This window comes from Cynocephalus volans, chromosome 17 (genome assembly GCF_027409185.1).
Source record: "Cynocephalus volans isolate mCynVol1 chromosome 17, mCynVol1.pri, whole genome shotgun sequence".
Lineage (NCBI taxonomy): Eukaryota > Metazoa > Chordata > Mammalia > Dermoptera > Cynocephalidae > Cynocephalus > Cynocephalus volans.
In genome coordinates, this window is record NC_084476.1 from 25,286,507 (window position 1) to 25,300,723 (window position 14,217).

Here is a 14,217-nt window from a genome sequence, read left to right on the forward strand (position 1 = left end):
AAGTTAATGATAATGTATAGATTCAAGTGGTTAGAATAGCATGAAGAGAAAATAATGATTACCTGGAATCCTGCCATCCTAGTTTGTCATTCATCTATGGCTTGACATAGATATGTGTGTGTGTGTGTGTGTGTGTGTGTGTGTGTGTGTGTGTGTGTGTGTGTGTGTGTGTACACAAATACAGTTTTATCCAATACATTTTTCATGTCATATAATACATCATTTTTAGTTTATTTTTTTAATAGTATTTCAAGTTTTAAAAAAAAGTCATCCTTTTTAATGTTTGTATAAAATTTAATTATATGTAATATTTTTTAACCAGTCTCCTGTTGATGGATGTCTGTATTATTTTCAGTTTTCTTTACACATTTTTTCTTTATATCTTTTTGTACTTGACTTCCATAACTGTTCTTTTTGTGATTTACATAAATGTTTGAGTCTTTTCTGTTGTAGCTCTTGTTTCAAGCAAGTTGTTGAGCAGGACAGGGAAGGCAGACCTTTTTATGATCTGTTTTACCTTCTTTTAATTACGTCCTTTCTCATTTAATAATTGTAAGCTTTATCAATTCTCATTCATAAATGTAAGAAGTATTACGTAACAGATATTTAAGGTGAGCATAAAGTTTAACTTTTCAGGTGTGTTTATCCTAAATTGAGTTATTTGTAGTGAAATTCATAGATCCTTCTCACTGCATGAAGTTCTAAACAAAATCTCTCTTTAGTCTGTTTTTTACTTCAGCCAGTCAATTAGATTGAATACAGTTAGATTAGAATTTTACTTGCTTTAAGTAGGGTACATTTGAAATAATATACTTTGTTTTCAATATCTAAGAATAGAGAGGATAAGAATTAGTGTATTAAGAGTAGAGTGAAACTTTGTGGAATCTGAGTTGTTTAGATCTTTTTGGACTGTTATAAAAATCCATGGAACATTTTATTCCTAATATACTACCACCCTCTCATCAGGAGGCCCCAAATTTGGGCTTCAGGCTTTATCACTCAAGAGAGCTGTTTAACCTTCTTAGGTAGGCTGTGTTTTATAATAGTTTTAGACTCAGAGAGACTTGGGTTTGAATCCTGCCTTTATTACTTACTATGTGTATTAATCTCTTAAGCCTTGCCTCAGTTTCCTCATCTGAAATATAGGTGTAGTAATGCCTGTCTTTTAGAATGTGAGGGTTAAATGGAATCATGAATATTTATGGTTTAGTATAGTCCCTGGCACATTGTAATACTAAGTAGGAACTGCTGCTATTGTTACTATTAATCCTTGGTTTATGACCACACTGATATGTTAAACAAGACAGTTAGTGGGTGTTCTTTGTTTTCCTGACCGCTCTTTCTCCTTCCCTTCATTTATCTGCAGTGCAAATTGGGCATAGTGAAATTCATAGAAGCTGAACAGGTGCCTGAACTCGAAGCTGTTCTCCACCTGGTGATTGCTTCTAGTGACACACGCCACAGTGTGGCAACTGCAGCAGACCTGGAATTGAAAAGCAAGCAAAGGTGACTACTTCCCTATGAAGATTTCAAAATTGAAAGGGCTAGATTTCTGAAAGATTACTCAGCACATATTTGTCCTTTTAGGATTTTATGTAATGAGACATTCAGCTTATGAGATGATGAAATATACCTAGTTTGTAATAAGTAATGTTTGCTAAAGACCAGAATCTGTGTGAGACAAAGAATATAAACTATTTGGAGATGCAATTTAAAGTTGGAATAGGTTAGGAATGTCATTGCAAGAAATGAGACTTTTGGCCAGGTAAATAAACATAAAGAATTGATGTTAAGGAAAATGTCAGATCCAAGAAGTTATTCATTTTTGATTCTCCCTCTACCTCAAACCATTTGAGATTATTTTTAGTAAAGAATATGTATGTATTACGGTTAATACAGTGAAAATCAGGCTCATGAAAAGAATCTCTGAATGTATCCTAATTCACACAGGAAGAGATACAAATAGTAAATAGACTCATAGAAAACATTCTGCATAAGAAACTTAAAAAATAAAATCAATGAAAGATAAAATTTTCACAACAAACATGTAAAATTATCACAACAGTTTGGATGAGATACCAATTTGTTACGATGGTAAATAGAATTTTGTGTAGCAGTTGATAAATCCACTTATGTTTCTGTAGAAGCTGCTATTCTTGTACCCTATTGATTGTCATTACAAAGTAAATTAATTTTAGAAAGCAGTTTATAAGTAATGAATCATAAACTACTTTTACTATTTTATCCAAATCTTCTGAGAGTTTTATCCTAAGGAAATCCTTCAAAAGAAGAAAAAGACTATCTTTAGAAAAATGTGATGGATTTGTTCATTATAGCATTTCCCATAATTGTTAAAAAAAAGAGTTGGAAAAAATTTTGGTTCCCACAGTGGAGATATAGTTGAGTGAGTTACTGTATATAATTTTATAGAATATTAAATATCTGCCAAAATAATTATAAGAATAATATATCAACATGTAAATTGCTCACAAGTAATGGCGGGTGAATAAAGCAGAATACAAAATACGTGCACTGATTGTAAATTTAAAAAATGACATGTGCAAAGATTAAAGAATAGCATGAAAAAAATGAAGCTATTTGGTTAAAAAAGTTGACTCATGGAGTAGTTCTTTTTTGAATTTGTTTTAATGCTTATAATTACGTAATAACATTCTAGAAGACAGTAGAATATGGATAAGGTCATAAAGTTTTGTAATATTGTAGTTTATCCTGTCCAACAAGACCAGTGCAAGTAGGTTTAACAGATTAAAAAAGTTTACTTCATTTTGTTTTAATTTGCTTGTTGAAATATATGTGGGTGTGTGTGTGTGGTGGTGGTGGTTGGGAGCAGCTTACCACCAGAGAGCATGTGAGGTGGCATAGAGGAGGAGGGTGTTGATCATGAAGTTAATTCTAGTCATTCCTCTTGCTGGTTCTATGAATTTGGGAGGCTGGCTGCACCTCACTGGGTCTTAGACTCTGTAAAATAAAAAAGTTGGATTAGATTGTACTTAAGATTCCTCCCAAGTCTAAATTCCTTTGTGCTGCTGGTAACTGAATCTTGCTGGTATCCATTTCAAGGGATTTACTTTTGAAGTATCAAAAAAATCTTTCTTTAAAACTTGTTGTGTTTGAACTGGCCCCATTTTTTACATCATATAGTGAATTTGATTGTTGGAAATATTTGTGATACTTAAGTGTTTAGTTTTGGTTTCATCTATGAAAACAAATGTATGCATTTTTTCACATAAAATAATATAACATTTTTAAGAGATAAAAAGCAAGTTGAGAACCATATATAGATATTATTCTTTTTTGTCAAAGAAAAATTCCAAAGTATCTCTTCAAGTGATGTATCTATCTATTGATCTATATCTACTTGCCTGCCATACCCAACCACCTATTTTACATGTGTAAGAAAGACATCTAGAAAAAGATACACCAAAGTTAGTTGTTATTGTATTGAAAAGGAATAGGGATATACTGCAGATTATAAGGAATTTTATTTTCTATATTATTCATTTCTAAATTTTCACAACAAACATGTAATCAGAAAACTAAAAGTAGAAATATCGGAAGAAGAAAAATAGAAAGAACACAGGAAATTGTCCTTCTTAGTTAACTAGTCTGTTTCACTAAAGTGTTCACGCGTTTTGTCAAAATCTCTGAGCCTGAAGTATTATAGAAGGGAAACAATGATAGAACTTGATAATTAGTAGCAATCAGCTAAGGGAAGATGTAGGCAACTAATACCTAAAATATAGTTATAGAATGGCTTTGAGAATAGTGGGATTGTAGATATACAAAGAAAGGCAGATTAATAAACTATGGAAGAAGAGATGGATCAGAAAAGCAGTCAAAGCAGCAGGATGACTGTGTTCGCACACATACAGCATGGCTTGAAAGCAAAACCAATGTCAAAAGGCATTGGAAAAGAAGAAAAGATAGTATGATAAAACCTCACCAGTCAAGTGAAATGAAGGATTACATTATTGCTAGTTTCATAAAATTGGGTGGGGTCTGCTGCAGAGAGTGGGAGTCAATCACCAATCACCTTACATCCTAATTCACCTTATTGTGGGGCCCAAATAGGAATGTCTTAGTGACTAATGGCAATGTGACTGCTCTGTAGAATCAGGTACTAAAACTGCAAGTGTGTGCTGGTAGATAAGGAAAAGGGGATACTGGGAATACAGTGACACAATATTTGAGAAATTTGATGGGTTGTAAGCTTCCTAAGGTGTGGCTTTCATGGATAAAAACTTTTTTTGTCACTTTTCCTTATCTCCTTTGAATTTCCAAGTGGTTAAACAGAACAATCATACCCTGGCCCAGGGTTCTTTTAACAAATGTAATATAGCTTTGCTTTGTTGGAGTTGCCCCATGACATTGGTCCTGAGAGCATACCTGTATAGGAACAGAGTCCAGATTTCTTGTGTGGCAATAGTCTGCTGAATCAAGGAGGAATGAATGATTTGGTATTTTTTTTTGTTGTTTGTTTGTTTAAAAACTAACTTTGATAGAAGTTAGTCCCTTTTTTTTTTTTTTTCTTCTGTGATGTCAATTGCCCATTTAATTTGTGTGTTTCTGCATTTGCCTTTGGTAATAAATATGGGGACTATGATCTTCTGAAATCATTGAAGTGGGAAGAAAAAATAATTTTAACAACCTGTGTTGAAACCTTTTGTAGCTTAATTGACTGGAATAATCCTGCCATTATTAATAAGATGTACAAGGTATACCTTGGAGATATACCACTGAAGACAAAAGAGGTAGGTTGTTTTGATTTATTCTCACATCAGCATAAAAAGCATTTTTGCTGACATGAACTGTATGTAATTGAACATTTTCTCCTAGTTATTTTGACTTAAGCAGAATCTATGCTATATGAAATACTAGTTTTAAGCCATCCTAGTCTAGATGAATTAAAATCTCCTGGCAACTTAGTTTACTTAATCTGTTGTTTTCAATTCAGGTATTTAAATGATGATGATACATTGTCTAAATTAGGGATCAACAAATTTTTTCTGTAAATATTTTAGGCTTTGCAGGTCTTTGGGTGTCTGGGGCTGCAACTACTAAGCTCTGTCATAACATGAAAGCAGCCATAGGCAATACATAACTGAGTGAGCAGGACTGTGTTCCGATAAAATTTTGTGGATGCTGACGTTTGAATTTCATATCATTGTCAAATGTCACAAAATATTCCCTTTATTTTTTTTTTAACCATTTAAAAATGTGAAAATGATTCTTAACTCACAGGCTTTCTCAAAATAGACGTTGGGCTAGATTTGGCCCGTGGCTGTAGTTTGCAGACCCTTGGTCTAGAATCTAGAACAAAAGATGGGTACTTCTGAAGCCTTGAAATAAGATTTTTGCTTAATAACATAAGTTCTGTTTAGTTCACTTTGTTTAAAAGTATTCCAAGTCCAAACCCAGACATACAAGGATTATTTGTTTGCTTGCTTGCTTTCTTGTTTTTTAAATCATAAATAGTTGTTTAAAAAATAATATTAGCTCCAATTAGTTTAAATTGAATGTGGTGTAGCAGAAAGAATAATGAATTGGGCCTGCTGGATCCTAGCTCTGAATGGCTGCACATGAATGTGCTGGGGAGGAGAGGTTTGGCTAATCACAGAACTTCTCTGGACCTCATGTTCTTAATGTAGAAAATGAAAGTGTTTGTATTAGATTAGTGGTTCTCAGAGTGTGGTCCATGGATCTTTTTGGGAGTCACAAAGTGCCTTTTAGGGGGTCTCTGAAGGCAAGAGATTATTTGCCTTTTTTACTATGTTGGTATTTTTACTTATGGTACAAAAGCAATGGTGGGTGTACTTGCCAGGGTCCTAACACAAATCAAAGCTATGTTTCAAAGGAATACTAGCAGTCATTCTATTCTTCATTGTCTCACACTCATGGTAAAAAAGAAAAAGAGAGAAAGAATAAAACTCAGCCTAAGAATATTCTCCATGAAGCAGTAAAAATTATTTTACTTGAAAAGTAGACAGGCAACTATGTTTACCAAGATGGGTATTTGGCATATATTTTCTCTAAAAGGAAAATAATGAGGTTGTAACTTTAAGAAAAACAACATAATTTATTAGCAATGATAAAAGTTGAGCTTTCAAGCAAAAATTAGAATTTTGTGAAACTTGTATTCACCATGGTGGCTTGACAGCTTATCAGTACCTAATGGATTTTTCTGATGAGATTGGTGGTGATAGGAAACATGCTTTTTCTTTCTTTTTTTTTTTTTAATGGATGTTGTATAATGAAACATTTGCTTAATTCAGTAAGCCAGTACTTTCCAATAATGTTATAAAATCATACAAGCATAAGGGAGCAACTCAAAGGGCAAGATTTTAGTATAACAGTATACAAAAGTTTACTGATATTTCAACTCCAAATTGCAACTAACCTTTAAGAAGTTATTATTTATCAAGTTTTGGTGTAGCATCAAAATAGAATATCCACAATTACCTGAAAAGGCTAAAATCATCTCTACTTTTCTAATCACATATCTGTGCAAGGTGGGTTTTTGTCATGCACTTCAACCAAAACGTATTACAGCAGTTTGAATGCAGGAGAATATATACACAAATCCAGTTCTCTTTCTAGTAAGGTGGACATTGCAAACATTTGCAAAAAATGTAAATCAGTGCTACTTTCTCAGTACAATTTTTTGATTTAGAAAATAGTCCTTTTTCATAAAAATGTTATTTATGAAAATAATGAATTTATTAATGTTTCTGAGTGAATAAGCAAATATTTAAAAATTTCTCAGTTTTAATATATAATACAATAAATATTGATAGTTTATATTGATATAAACAAAAGCTCTTTAGAATCTTCAGTAATTTGTGAATGTGAAGGGATCTTAGAACGAAGTTTGAGAACCACTGATTTATATGAGCTTTCTTTCATGCCTTTTTCAGTTCAAAATAATTTTGAAATGCTGAGTTATAATCAGACGTATTTTTGACAGGGAGCAGTTCTGAAGCCAGAGCTGAAAAGGGACCCAGTTAGTACCAGAGTCAAGTTAAAGATTGTTCCCCATCTCCTCCGTTCTAGACAAGCTGCTGAAACGTTCCCAGCTAACATTCAGGTAATTTGTTCTTTCCAGAGAAAAATGGCCTGTCTGCAACTTTTATGTCTATTTAGTTAGAGAAAGAACTGTGTTAATGGATATTCAGGAGGCATGTTGATGTATAAAACAAGATCGAGAGTCTTTTTTCCCTATCTTGTTTGCTGTGGAATGATTTTTGAAGAATTTATTACAGAACATAAACTATGGTTTCCAAGGGATATGTTGATAACCCCTTTCAAACTGTTTTTTGTGTTTGTGTAGCTTTTGTCCAAAAATGGTACGGAACTTACTTAAGTACAAAAACTGAGTCATCCTTAACTGAAACCCCACATGAAGGCAGTCACCAGATCCTCTTGATTTTGTCTTCCTAATGTCTCCATCTCTCCGTGCCCAATGCTAATATTAGTTATTGGTTATTGCAGTAGTCTGCTACCTTGTCTCGCTGTCTATAGTCTTGCCCCGCATTCACTGTTTTCTGTGTTGCCACTGGAATTATGTTTGCAGTTGGAAATCCTGTACTCTCTGTTGGTGAAGGATGCAAACTCTTCCACAAAAGACCTTGTCTTTTGTACAAGTCATGACCAGCTCAACTCTGGAGGCAGATAGATTTGGGTATAATTTGTCTTCATTAACTATTTCCTTTTTTTTTTCTTTCCACTTTTTTTTATTGTGGGAAAATACGCATAAAACTTACCATCTTAATCATTTTTAAGTGTACAATTCAGTGATATTAAATAGAATCAGTGTTGTGCACCATCACTACCCATCTCTGTAACTCTTTTCATCTTGAAAAACTGAAAGTCTAAGACCGTTAAACAATAACTCCTCATTCTCATCTTTCCCTAGCTCCTGGCAACCACCATTCTACTTTCTGTCTCTATGATTTTGACAACTTATAGGTAACTCATATAAGTGGAATCATATAGTATTTGTCTTCTCTAAATGGCTTATTTCACTTAGTATAATGTCCTCAAGTTTCATCCATGTTGTAGTATATGTCAGGATTTCCTTTTTTTTTAAGGCTGACTGTCCATTTATCTTTTGATGGACATTTGGATTTCTTCCATATTTCAGCTTTATTGAATAATGCTGCTATGAACATGGGTGTTAGAAATATCTCTTTGAGATCCTGCATTCACTTCTTTTGGGTTTATACCCAGAAATGGAATTGCTGGATCATATGGTAATTTTAATTAAAAATAAATTTTTTTTTGTTCTGGTTGGTACAGGGATTAAACCCTAGATCTTGGTGTTATCAGCATCTTGCTCTAACCAGCTGAGATAACTGGCCAGCTGTAACTTTTATTTTTTGAGGAACCACCGTACTGTTTTCCATAATGGCTGTACCATTTTACATGCCCACCAGCAGTACACAACAAGGGTTCCAATTTCGCCACATCCTCAACAGCACTTATTTTCTGGTTTGTTTTTTTTTTGGTTGGGGGGTGGTATGCTACCGGCCAGTAAAGGGATTGAATTTTGGACCTTGGTGTTGTGGTTTTTTTTTTTTGGTGGCCGGCCAGATAGGGATCAAACTTTCTGATATATATATATATTTTTAAATAGCCTTCCTAATGGGTGTGGGGAAGTATCTGTTTCATTATAGTTTTGATTTGCATTTCCCTCATGACTAGTGACATCAAGCATCTTTTCCAGTACTACTTGGTGATTTCTGTATCCTCTTTGGAGAAATAATTAAGTCTTTTGCCCATTTTTTAATAGATTTGTTTGTTATTTTGTTGTTTAGTTTTAGGAGTTCTCTCTATATTCTGGCTATTAATCCCTTATCAGATATATGATTTGCAAATGTTTTTTCCTATTCTGTGAGTTGCCTTTTTTTCTCTTTTGATATTGCCTTTTGATGCACAAAATTTTTAGTTTTCATGAAGTCCAATTTGTCTATTTTTTCTTTTGTTGTTGCCTGTGCCTTTGATGCCATGTCTAAGAGACCATTGCCAAATTCAGTGCTGTGAAGCTTTTATCCTGTGTTTTTTCCTAAGACTGTCATAGTTTTAGGTCTTATATTTAGGTCTTTGATCCATTTTGAATTTATTTTCATATATGGTGTTAGGTAAGGGTTCAACTTCTTTCTTTTGCATGTGGATATCCAGTTTTTCCAGCACTGTTCGTTGAAAAGGCTGTCCTTTCCCCATTGAATGGTATTGACTCCCTTGTCAAAAATTACTTGACCATATATGTGAGGGTTTATTTCTGGGCTCTGTATTCTATTGCATTGCTCTGTATGTCTGTCTTTATGCCAGTACCATATTGTTTTGTTTACTGTAGCTTTGTAATAAATTTTGAAATCAGGAAGTGAGAGTCCTCCAGCTTTGATCTTATTTTTCAAGATTGTTTTGGCTATTCAGGATCCCTTGAAATTTGGTGTGAATTTTATTTTATATATATTTTTTATTTTATTAATTTTTTTAGCAGCTGGCTGGTAAGGAGATCTGAACCCTTGACATTGGTGTATGAGTACCAGCTCTTTTTTTTTTTTTTTTTTTTTTTTTTGCCTTTTTCGTGACCAGCACTCAGCCCCGTGAGTGCACCGGCCATTCCTATATAGGATCCGAACCCGCGGCGGGAGCGTCGCCGCGCTCCCAGCGCCGCACTCTCCCAAGTGCGCCACGGGCTTGGCCCGAGTACCAGTTCTAAAGAAGTAAGCTAACTGGCCAGTCCTTCCATATGAATTTTAGGATGGGTTTTTCTATTTCTGCAAAGAACATCATTGGAATTTTGGTAGGGATTGCATTGAATCTGTAGATTGCTTTGGGTAGTATTGATATCTAAATATTAAGTCATCTGGTCCACAAATGTGGGATGTGTTTCTGTTTATGTCTTCTTCAGTTTCTTTCATTAGTGTTTTGTTTTTTTCATTGTACAAGTCTTTCACTTCCTTGAGTAAGTTAATGCCTAAATATTTTATTTTTTTTGATGCCATAGTATATGGAATTGTTCTCATAATTTCCTTTTCAGATTGTTCATTGTTAGTGTATAGAACTGCAACTGATTCATGATTTTGTGTCCTGCTGCTTTGCTGAATTCATTTATTAGTTCTTTTGGTGGACTCTTTAGGGCTTTATACCTAAAAGATCATCTCATCTGTGAACAGAGATAATTTTACTTTCTCCTTTCCAATTTGGGTGTCTTTTCTGTCTCTTTCTTGTCTAATTGCTCTGCCTAGAACTTCCAGTACTATGTCAGATAGAAATGGCAAAGCGGAAGTCTTTGCCTTATTCCTGATCTTGGAGGAAAAACTCTGTCTTTTACCATTGAGTGTGGTGTTCACTGTGGGTTTTTTGTATATGGCTTTTATTATGTCAATGTAGTTTCCTTCTATTCCTGGTTTGATGAATGTTTTTATTGTGAAAACATGTTGAAATTTGTCAAGTGCTTTTTCTGCATCAGTTGAAATGAACGTGATTTTTTTTTCTTCATTCTGTTTATGTAGAGTATTACATTGATTGGTTTTCCTATGTTGAACCATCCTTGCCTTCTAGTAATAAATTCCATTTGTTCACACTGTATAATATTTTTAATATACTGCTGAATTCAGTGTGCTATTTTGTTGATGATTTTTGCATCAGTGTTTGTAAAGGATATTATTTTGTAGATTTCTTATGATGTCAGTTATTTGCTTTTGCTCTTAAATAAGTCTAAAGTGTTTTTCTTTTCTTCTCTCTCTTTTTTTAAATCTGTAATAATAGCACCTACCTCATGGCAATATTGTGAAGACTGAATGGAATAATGAATAGAAAGTTTAGAACACAGTGACTAGTACTCATTCAGTTAAGTTCTTACTAGATGGTGAAAGGTTGGAAGTTATTTGCCTTCTGGTCTCATCTCTCACCACCCCTTGCCCTGCACCTTATGCTCCAGTAAAAGATTGTAGCTCCTTAAATATGCTGTTTTCATGGCTCTGTCTCTGTTCATGATGCTCCCTCTGCCCAGCACAGCAGCTCCCCTCTGCCTTTTAGTCTGGTAAACATCTATTCACGTTTTAGTATTTACTCAGAGTGTCACCTGCTATCCGAAATGTTCCCATTTCCTGCCTCTCTTCCCTTTCAGTCCAAAACTGAGCACACACTCCTTTGTGCTTTCACTGTAAGGTGGACACAGACTTCTGTCTTAGCATCTCTCTGCTTGAGACTTATTTGTTTATATGGCTGCTTTCTTCTGTTCCGAGGGTCTGGCTTATTGCAGACACTCTAACGTATGGATAATTTTAAGTATTCTGTTCTGTGTCTCCATAAATATAAAATTTCCACAGGTCTTCTTAGATTTTAGTTTCCAAGAACTATTTCCCAGATAGCATCTTGATAATTTTGGTTTAGAAAATATACTTCTAGTAACACTACGTTATATAATATGCTGCCAGAATTTTTCGACAAAATATATGCTTCCCGTAGGTTTATTATACTTTACTTCTAATTATTTATATATTTTGAAAATAAGTCTAGCTAAAATTCAGCGTATGCAAAGGCAAAACTCACTACCTATAAATGTTCCTCCTTTTCTTATATTCCTATTTCTCATGATGGCATTACCGTTGTCCTGCATAGTTTGCCCACCCCTCTCTTCATCTGTGAATCACAGAATCCTTCAAGGTGTCATTCAGATGAGTCTCTTCTTTCCTGATTCCCATTCCTTTAACTAGGCATGTGTTACCTCACCTCAGTTTTGAACACATAGAAACACCCAGCACAATTCTTCACACATAATATGTGCACCATAAATTTTATTTTTTTCTGCAGAACAATAGTGTTCTGAGTAATCCTTTTGCTTCTAATATCTTACCATATTATTCTCTATAATATTGACATTATCAGATTAATGTTCTAAAAAAAGTGTTCCAAACAATGTAGCACTTGGAAAGTCAAACTACATTTACATTGATAAATTAAAATAAATAATAAATAAATAATAAAAAAACCAAAATCAAAACAAAAATAATGTAGCCCTTGATTGAATTTTGTCCTGCTTCATTTTTAATGTATGTATATCCTAACTCGTCAACAAGATTAACTGCATTGATAGCAATGCTTTTTTTTTTTTTAATATCTCATGGTATCTAGCATAGTGGTAATTATAAAGCAGATACTCAATACAACTACTAGTTTGTAGCTCAAGTGTTATTGTTAAATAAGATTAGAATACTGCTAGTAGTTTTAGGAACAAGAGTCTGGAGTTTTTTTAAATGTATGAGTAATATTTCCCGTAAAAAGTAGGAATTTGAGGGGTTTAGATATCTTTGAAGTTGATGTTCAATATTTGAACTTGCTGGAAGCCACACAGGACTTATGTGCATGATCTTTTTGCCTTGCAGATATGATTTATACAGTATAAGGATCACTTCTATTTTGACTGCACACTTCTAGAATGTTTAATTTTGTTTTTTGTGAAGCTTTTATTATAGTTTATATTATAATTTGAATCTCTACTACGTGTGATTAAGAAATGATCTTATCTGCTAGTGTCCCCTGTGTGGTATGGAATGGCAGAGTTGCCATCATGTACTCTTCCTTGCTTCCTAGTGGTAGACCTACAAGTTTTGTAGACTTGTGAGTTCAACCAGTGTGTTTTGTTACTGCACAGACTATTGATAGGAGTTATGATTGGTTTTCTAAGTCATTCAGCTGATAATGTTTTTCTATATTACAAAGAACTGCATTGATTTTGAAGAACAAGGTGTTAGTACAAAAGGCCTGCTATTGAATCCTGACTACTATTTGAAAATAGTAAATTTTTATTTTGCTAATTGGTGTTCTTTACTTTGTTCTTTTCACATAGGTTGTATATGATGGGCTTTTTGGTACAAATACAAATTCAAAGTTAAGAACACTGTCCCTGCAATTTGTGCATCACATTTGTATAAAGTAAGTTTTTTTAAGCTATTTTAACCGTAAAATGTTCAAACTGCTAGAATGATCAGATGATTCAAGTATATCTTTTTACCCATCTTACCTAGAAAGAAATCAAGTAGCTTATCTTAAAACATTTTCAGATTTTAGTAGGTTATTTAGGTTATTTCAGTCATGTCTCTATTTTTTTTAAAATTAAAAAAAACTTTTTTTGGCCACTGGGCAGTATAAGGATTGAACCCTGGATCTTGGTGTTATCAGCATCACGCTCTAACCAATTGAGCTAACCAGCCAGCCTATGTCTCTGTTTTAAATAATCATGTCAAAAGATATGTAATTATGAGATTCTTATCTTGCTTTGTGTATGTGTGTATTTTTTAAAGCTGTCCTGAAATCAAGATTAAGCCATTAGGTCCAATGCTTTTGAATGGCCTCACCAAGCTAATCAATGAATATAAAGAAGTAAGTCACTTGTCTTTTAAATTTTGTTAGCATGGTATATTTTAAAATATTTTCTATAATAAATCTTTATGCTGCACCTATTGATGTAGTTACTTAAAGTACGCTCATTGTTTTTTAACATTTTTCCTTGAAGTGGTACAAATTTCAGAAATTACTGCCATTTTTTGCCTTTTTCAAAAGTAAGTATTAAAAACTGATAGGAATCTTGAGGGGATCTTACCACTTTACACAACATTTTTTAAAGCAAGTGCATTTTATGCTACTTCTAGGTACTGTGCAAATATGGAATTAAAGGAATTAGCTGAAATTTATTTTTTGATTTATTTCCATATGAGACTATTTGGATTTGGCTTGTATTGGGAAATTGTTAATTCTTAGGGACTGAGATTTTACTGACTCAAAATTCTATCAAAACATGCATTCAGTAAATTTTTGATTCCTTAAGCTAAATGGGATGAGGATTCCTTGAATTGTAGATTTCCCAATCCTGCTTTTCCCTGCTGTATTTCTGTCACTACTCTAGTATTTCAGAGGAATTTGCTAAAAAAAAAGATAAGTTTTTAAGAACTCTAGTTAGGATTATTTTCCTTAGTCTTAGCTAAACATGAATGCATGTTTGCAATAGTAGAGTGAGATCAAGATTTTGCCATTTAAAGTTAGAATTGAGTTTGAATCCTAGTTTTGTTCTTTGGTGAGTTACTTAAATTCTTTGGACCTCTATTCTTTATTAGAAAAATGAAAATAATACCACCACCTTACTGAATTATTATTAAGATTGAGTTAATACACATAAATTATTCAGCACAG

General features: G+C 33.4%; 1 protein-coding gene across 4 annotated transcripts in view; it reads left to right on the forward strand.

Moving 5' to 3' along the window:
* The window catches only part of ECPAS (Ecm29 proteasome adaptor and scaffold), a 105,676-nt gene that overhangs the window by 36,418 nt on the left and 55,041 nt on the right, over positions 1–14,217 (forward strand). For all 4 annotated transcript variants that reach the window (XM_063081554.1, XM_063081556.1, XM_063081555.1 and 1 more), the window contains 5 exons: positions 1,367–1,506; positions 4,691–4,772; positions 6,986–7,105; positions 12,878–12,963; positions 13,332–13,410. In XM_063081554.1, coding sequence (XP_062937624.1) covers positions 1,367–1,506; positions 4,691–4,772; positions 6,986–7,105; positions 12,878–12,963; positions 13,332–13,410 — 507 coding nt within the window. The remainder of the gene's footprint in view (positions 1–1,366; positions 1,507–4,690; positions 4,773–6,985; positions 7,106–12,877; positions 12,964–13,331; positions 13,411–14,217) is intronic.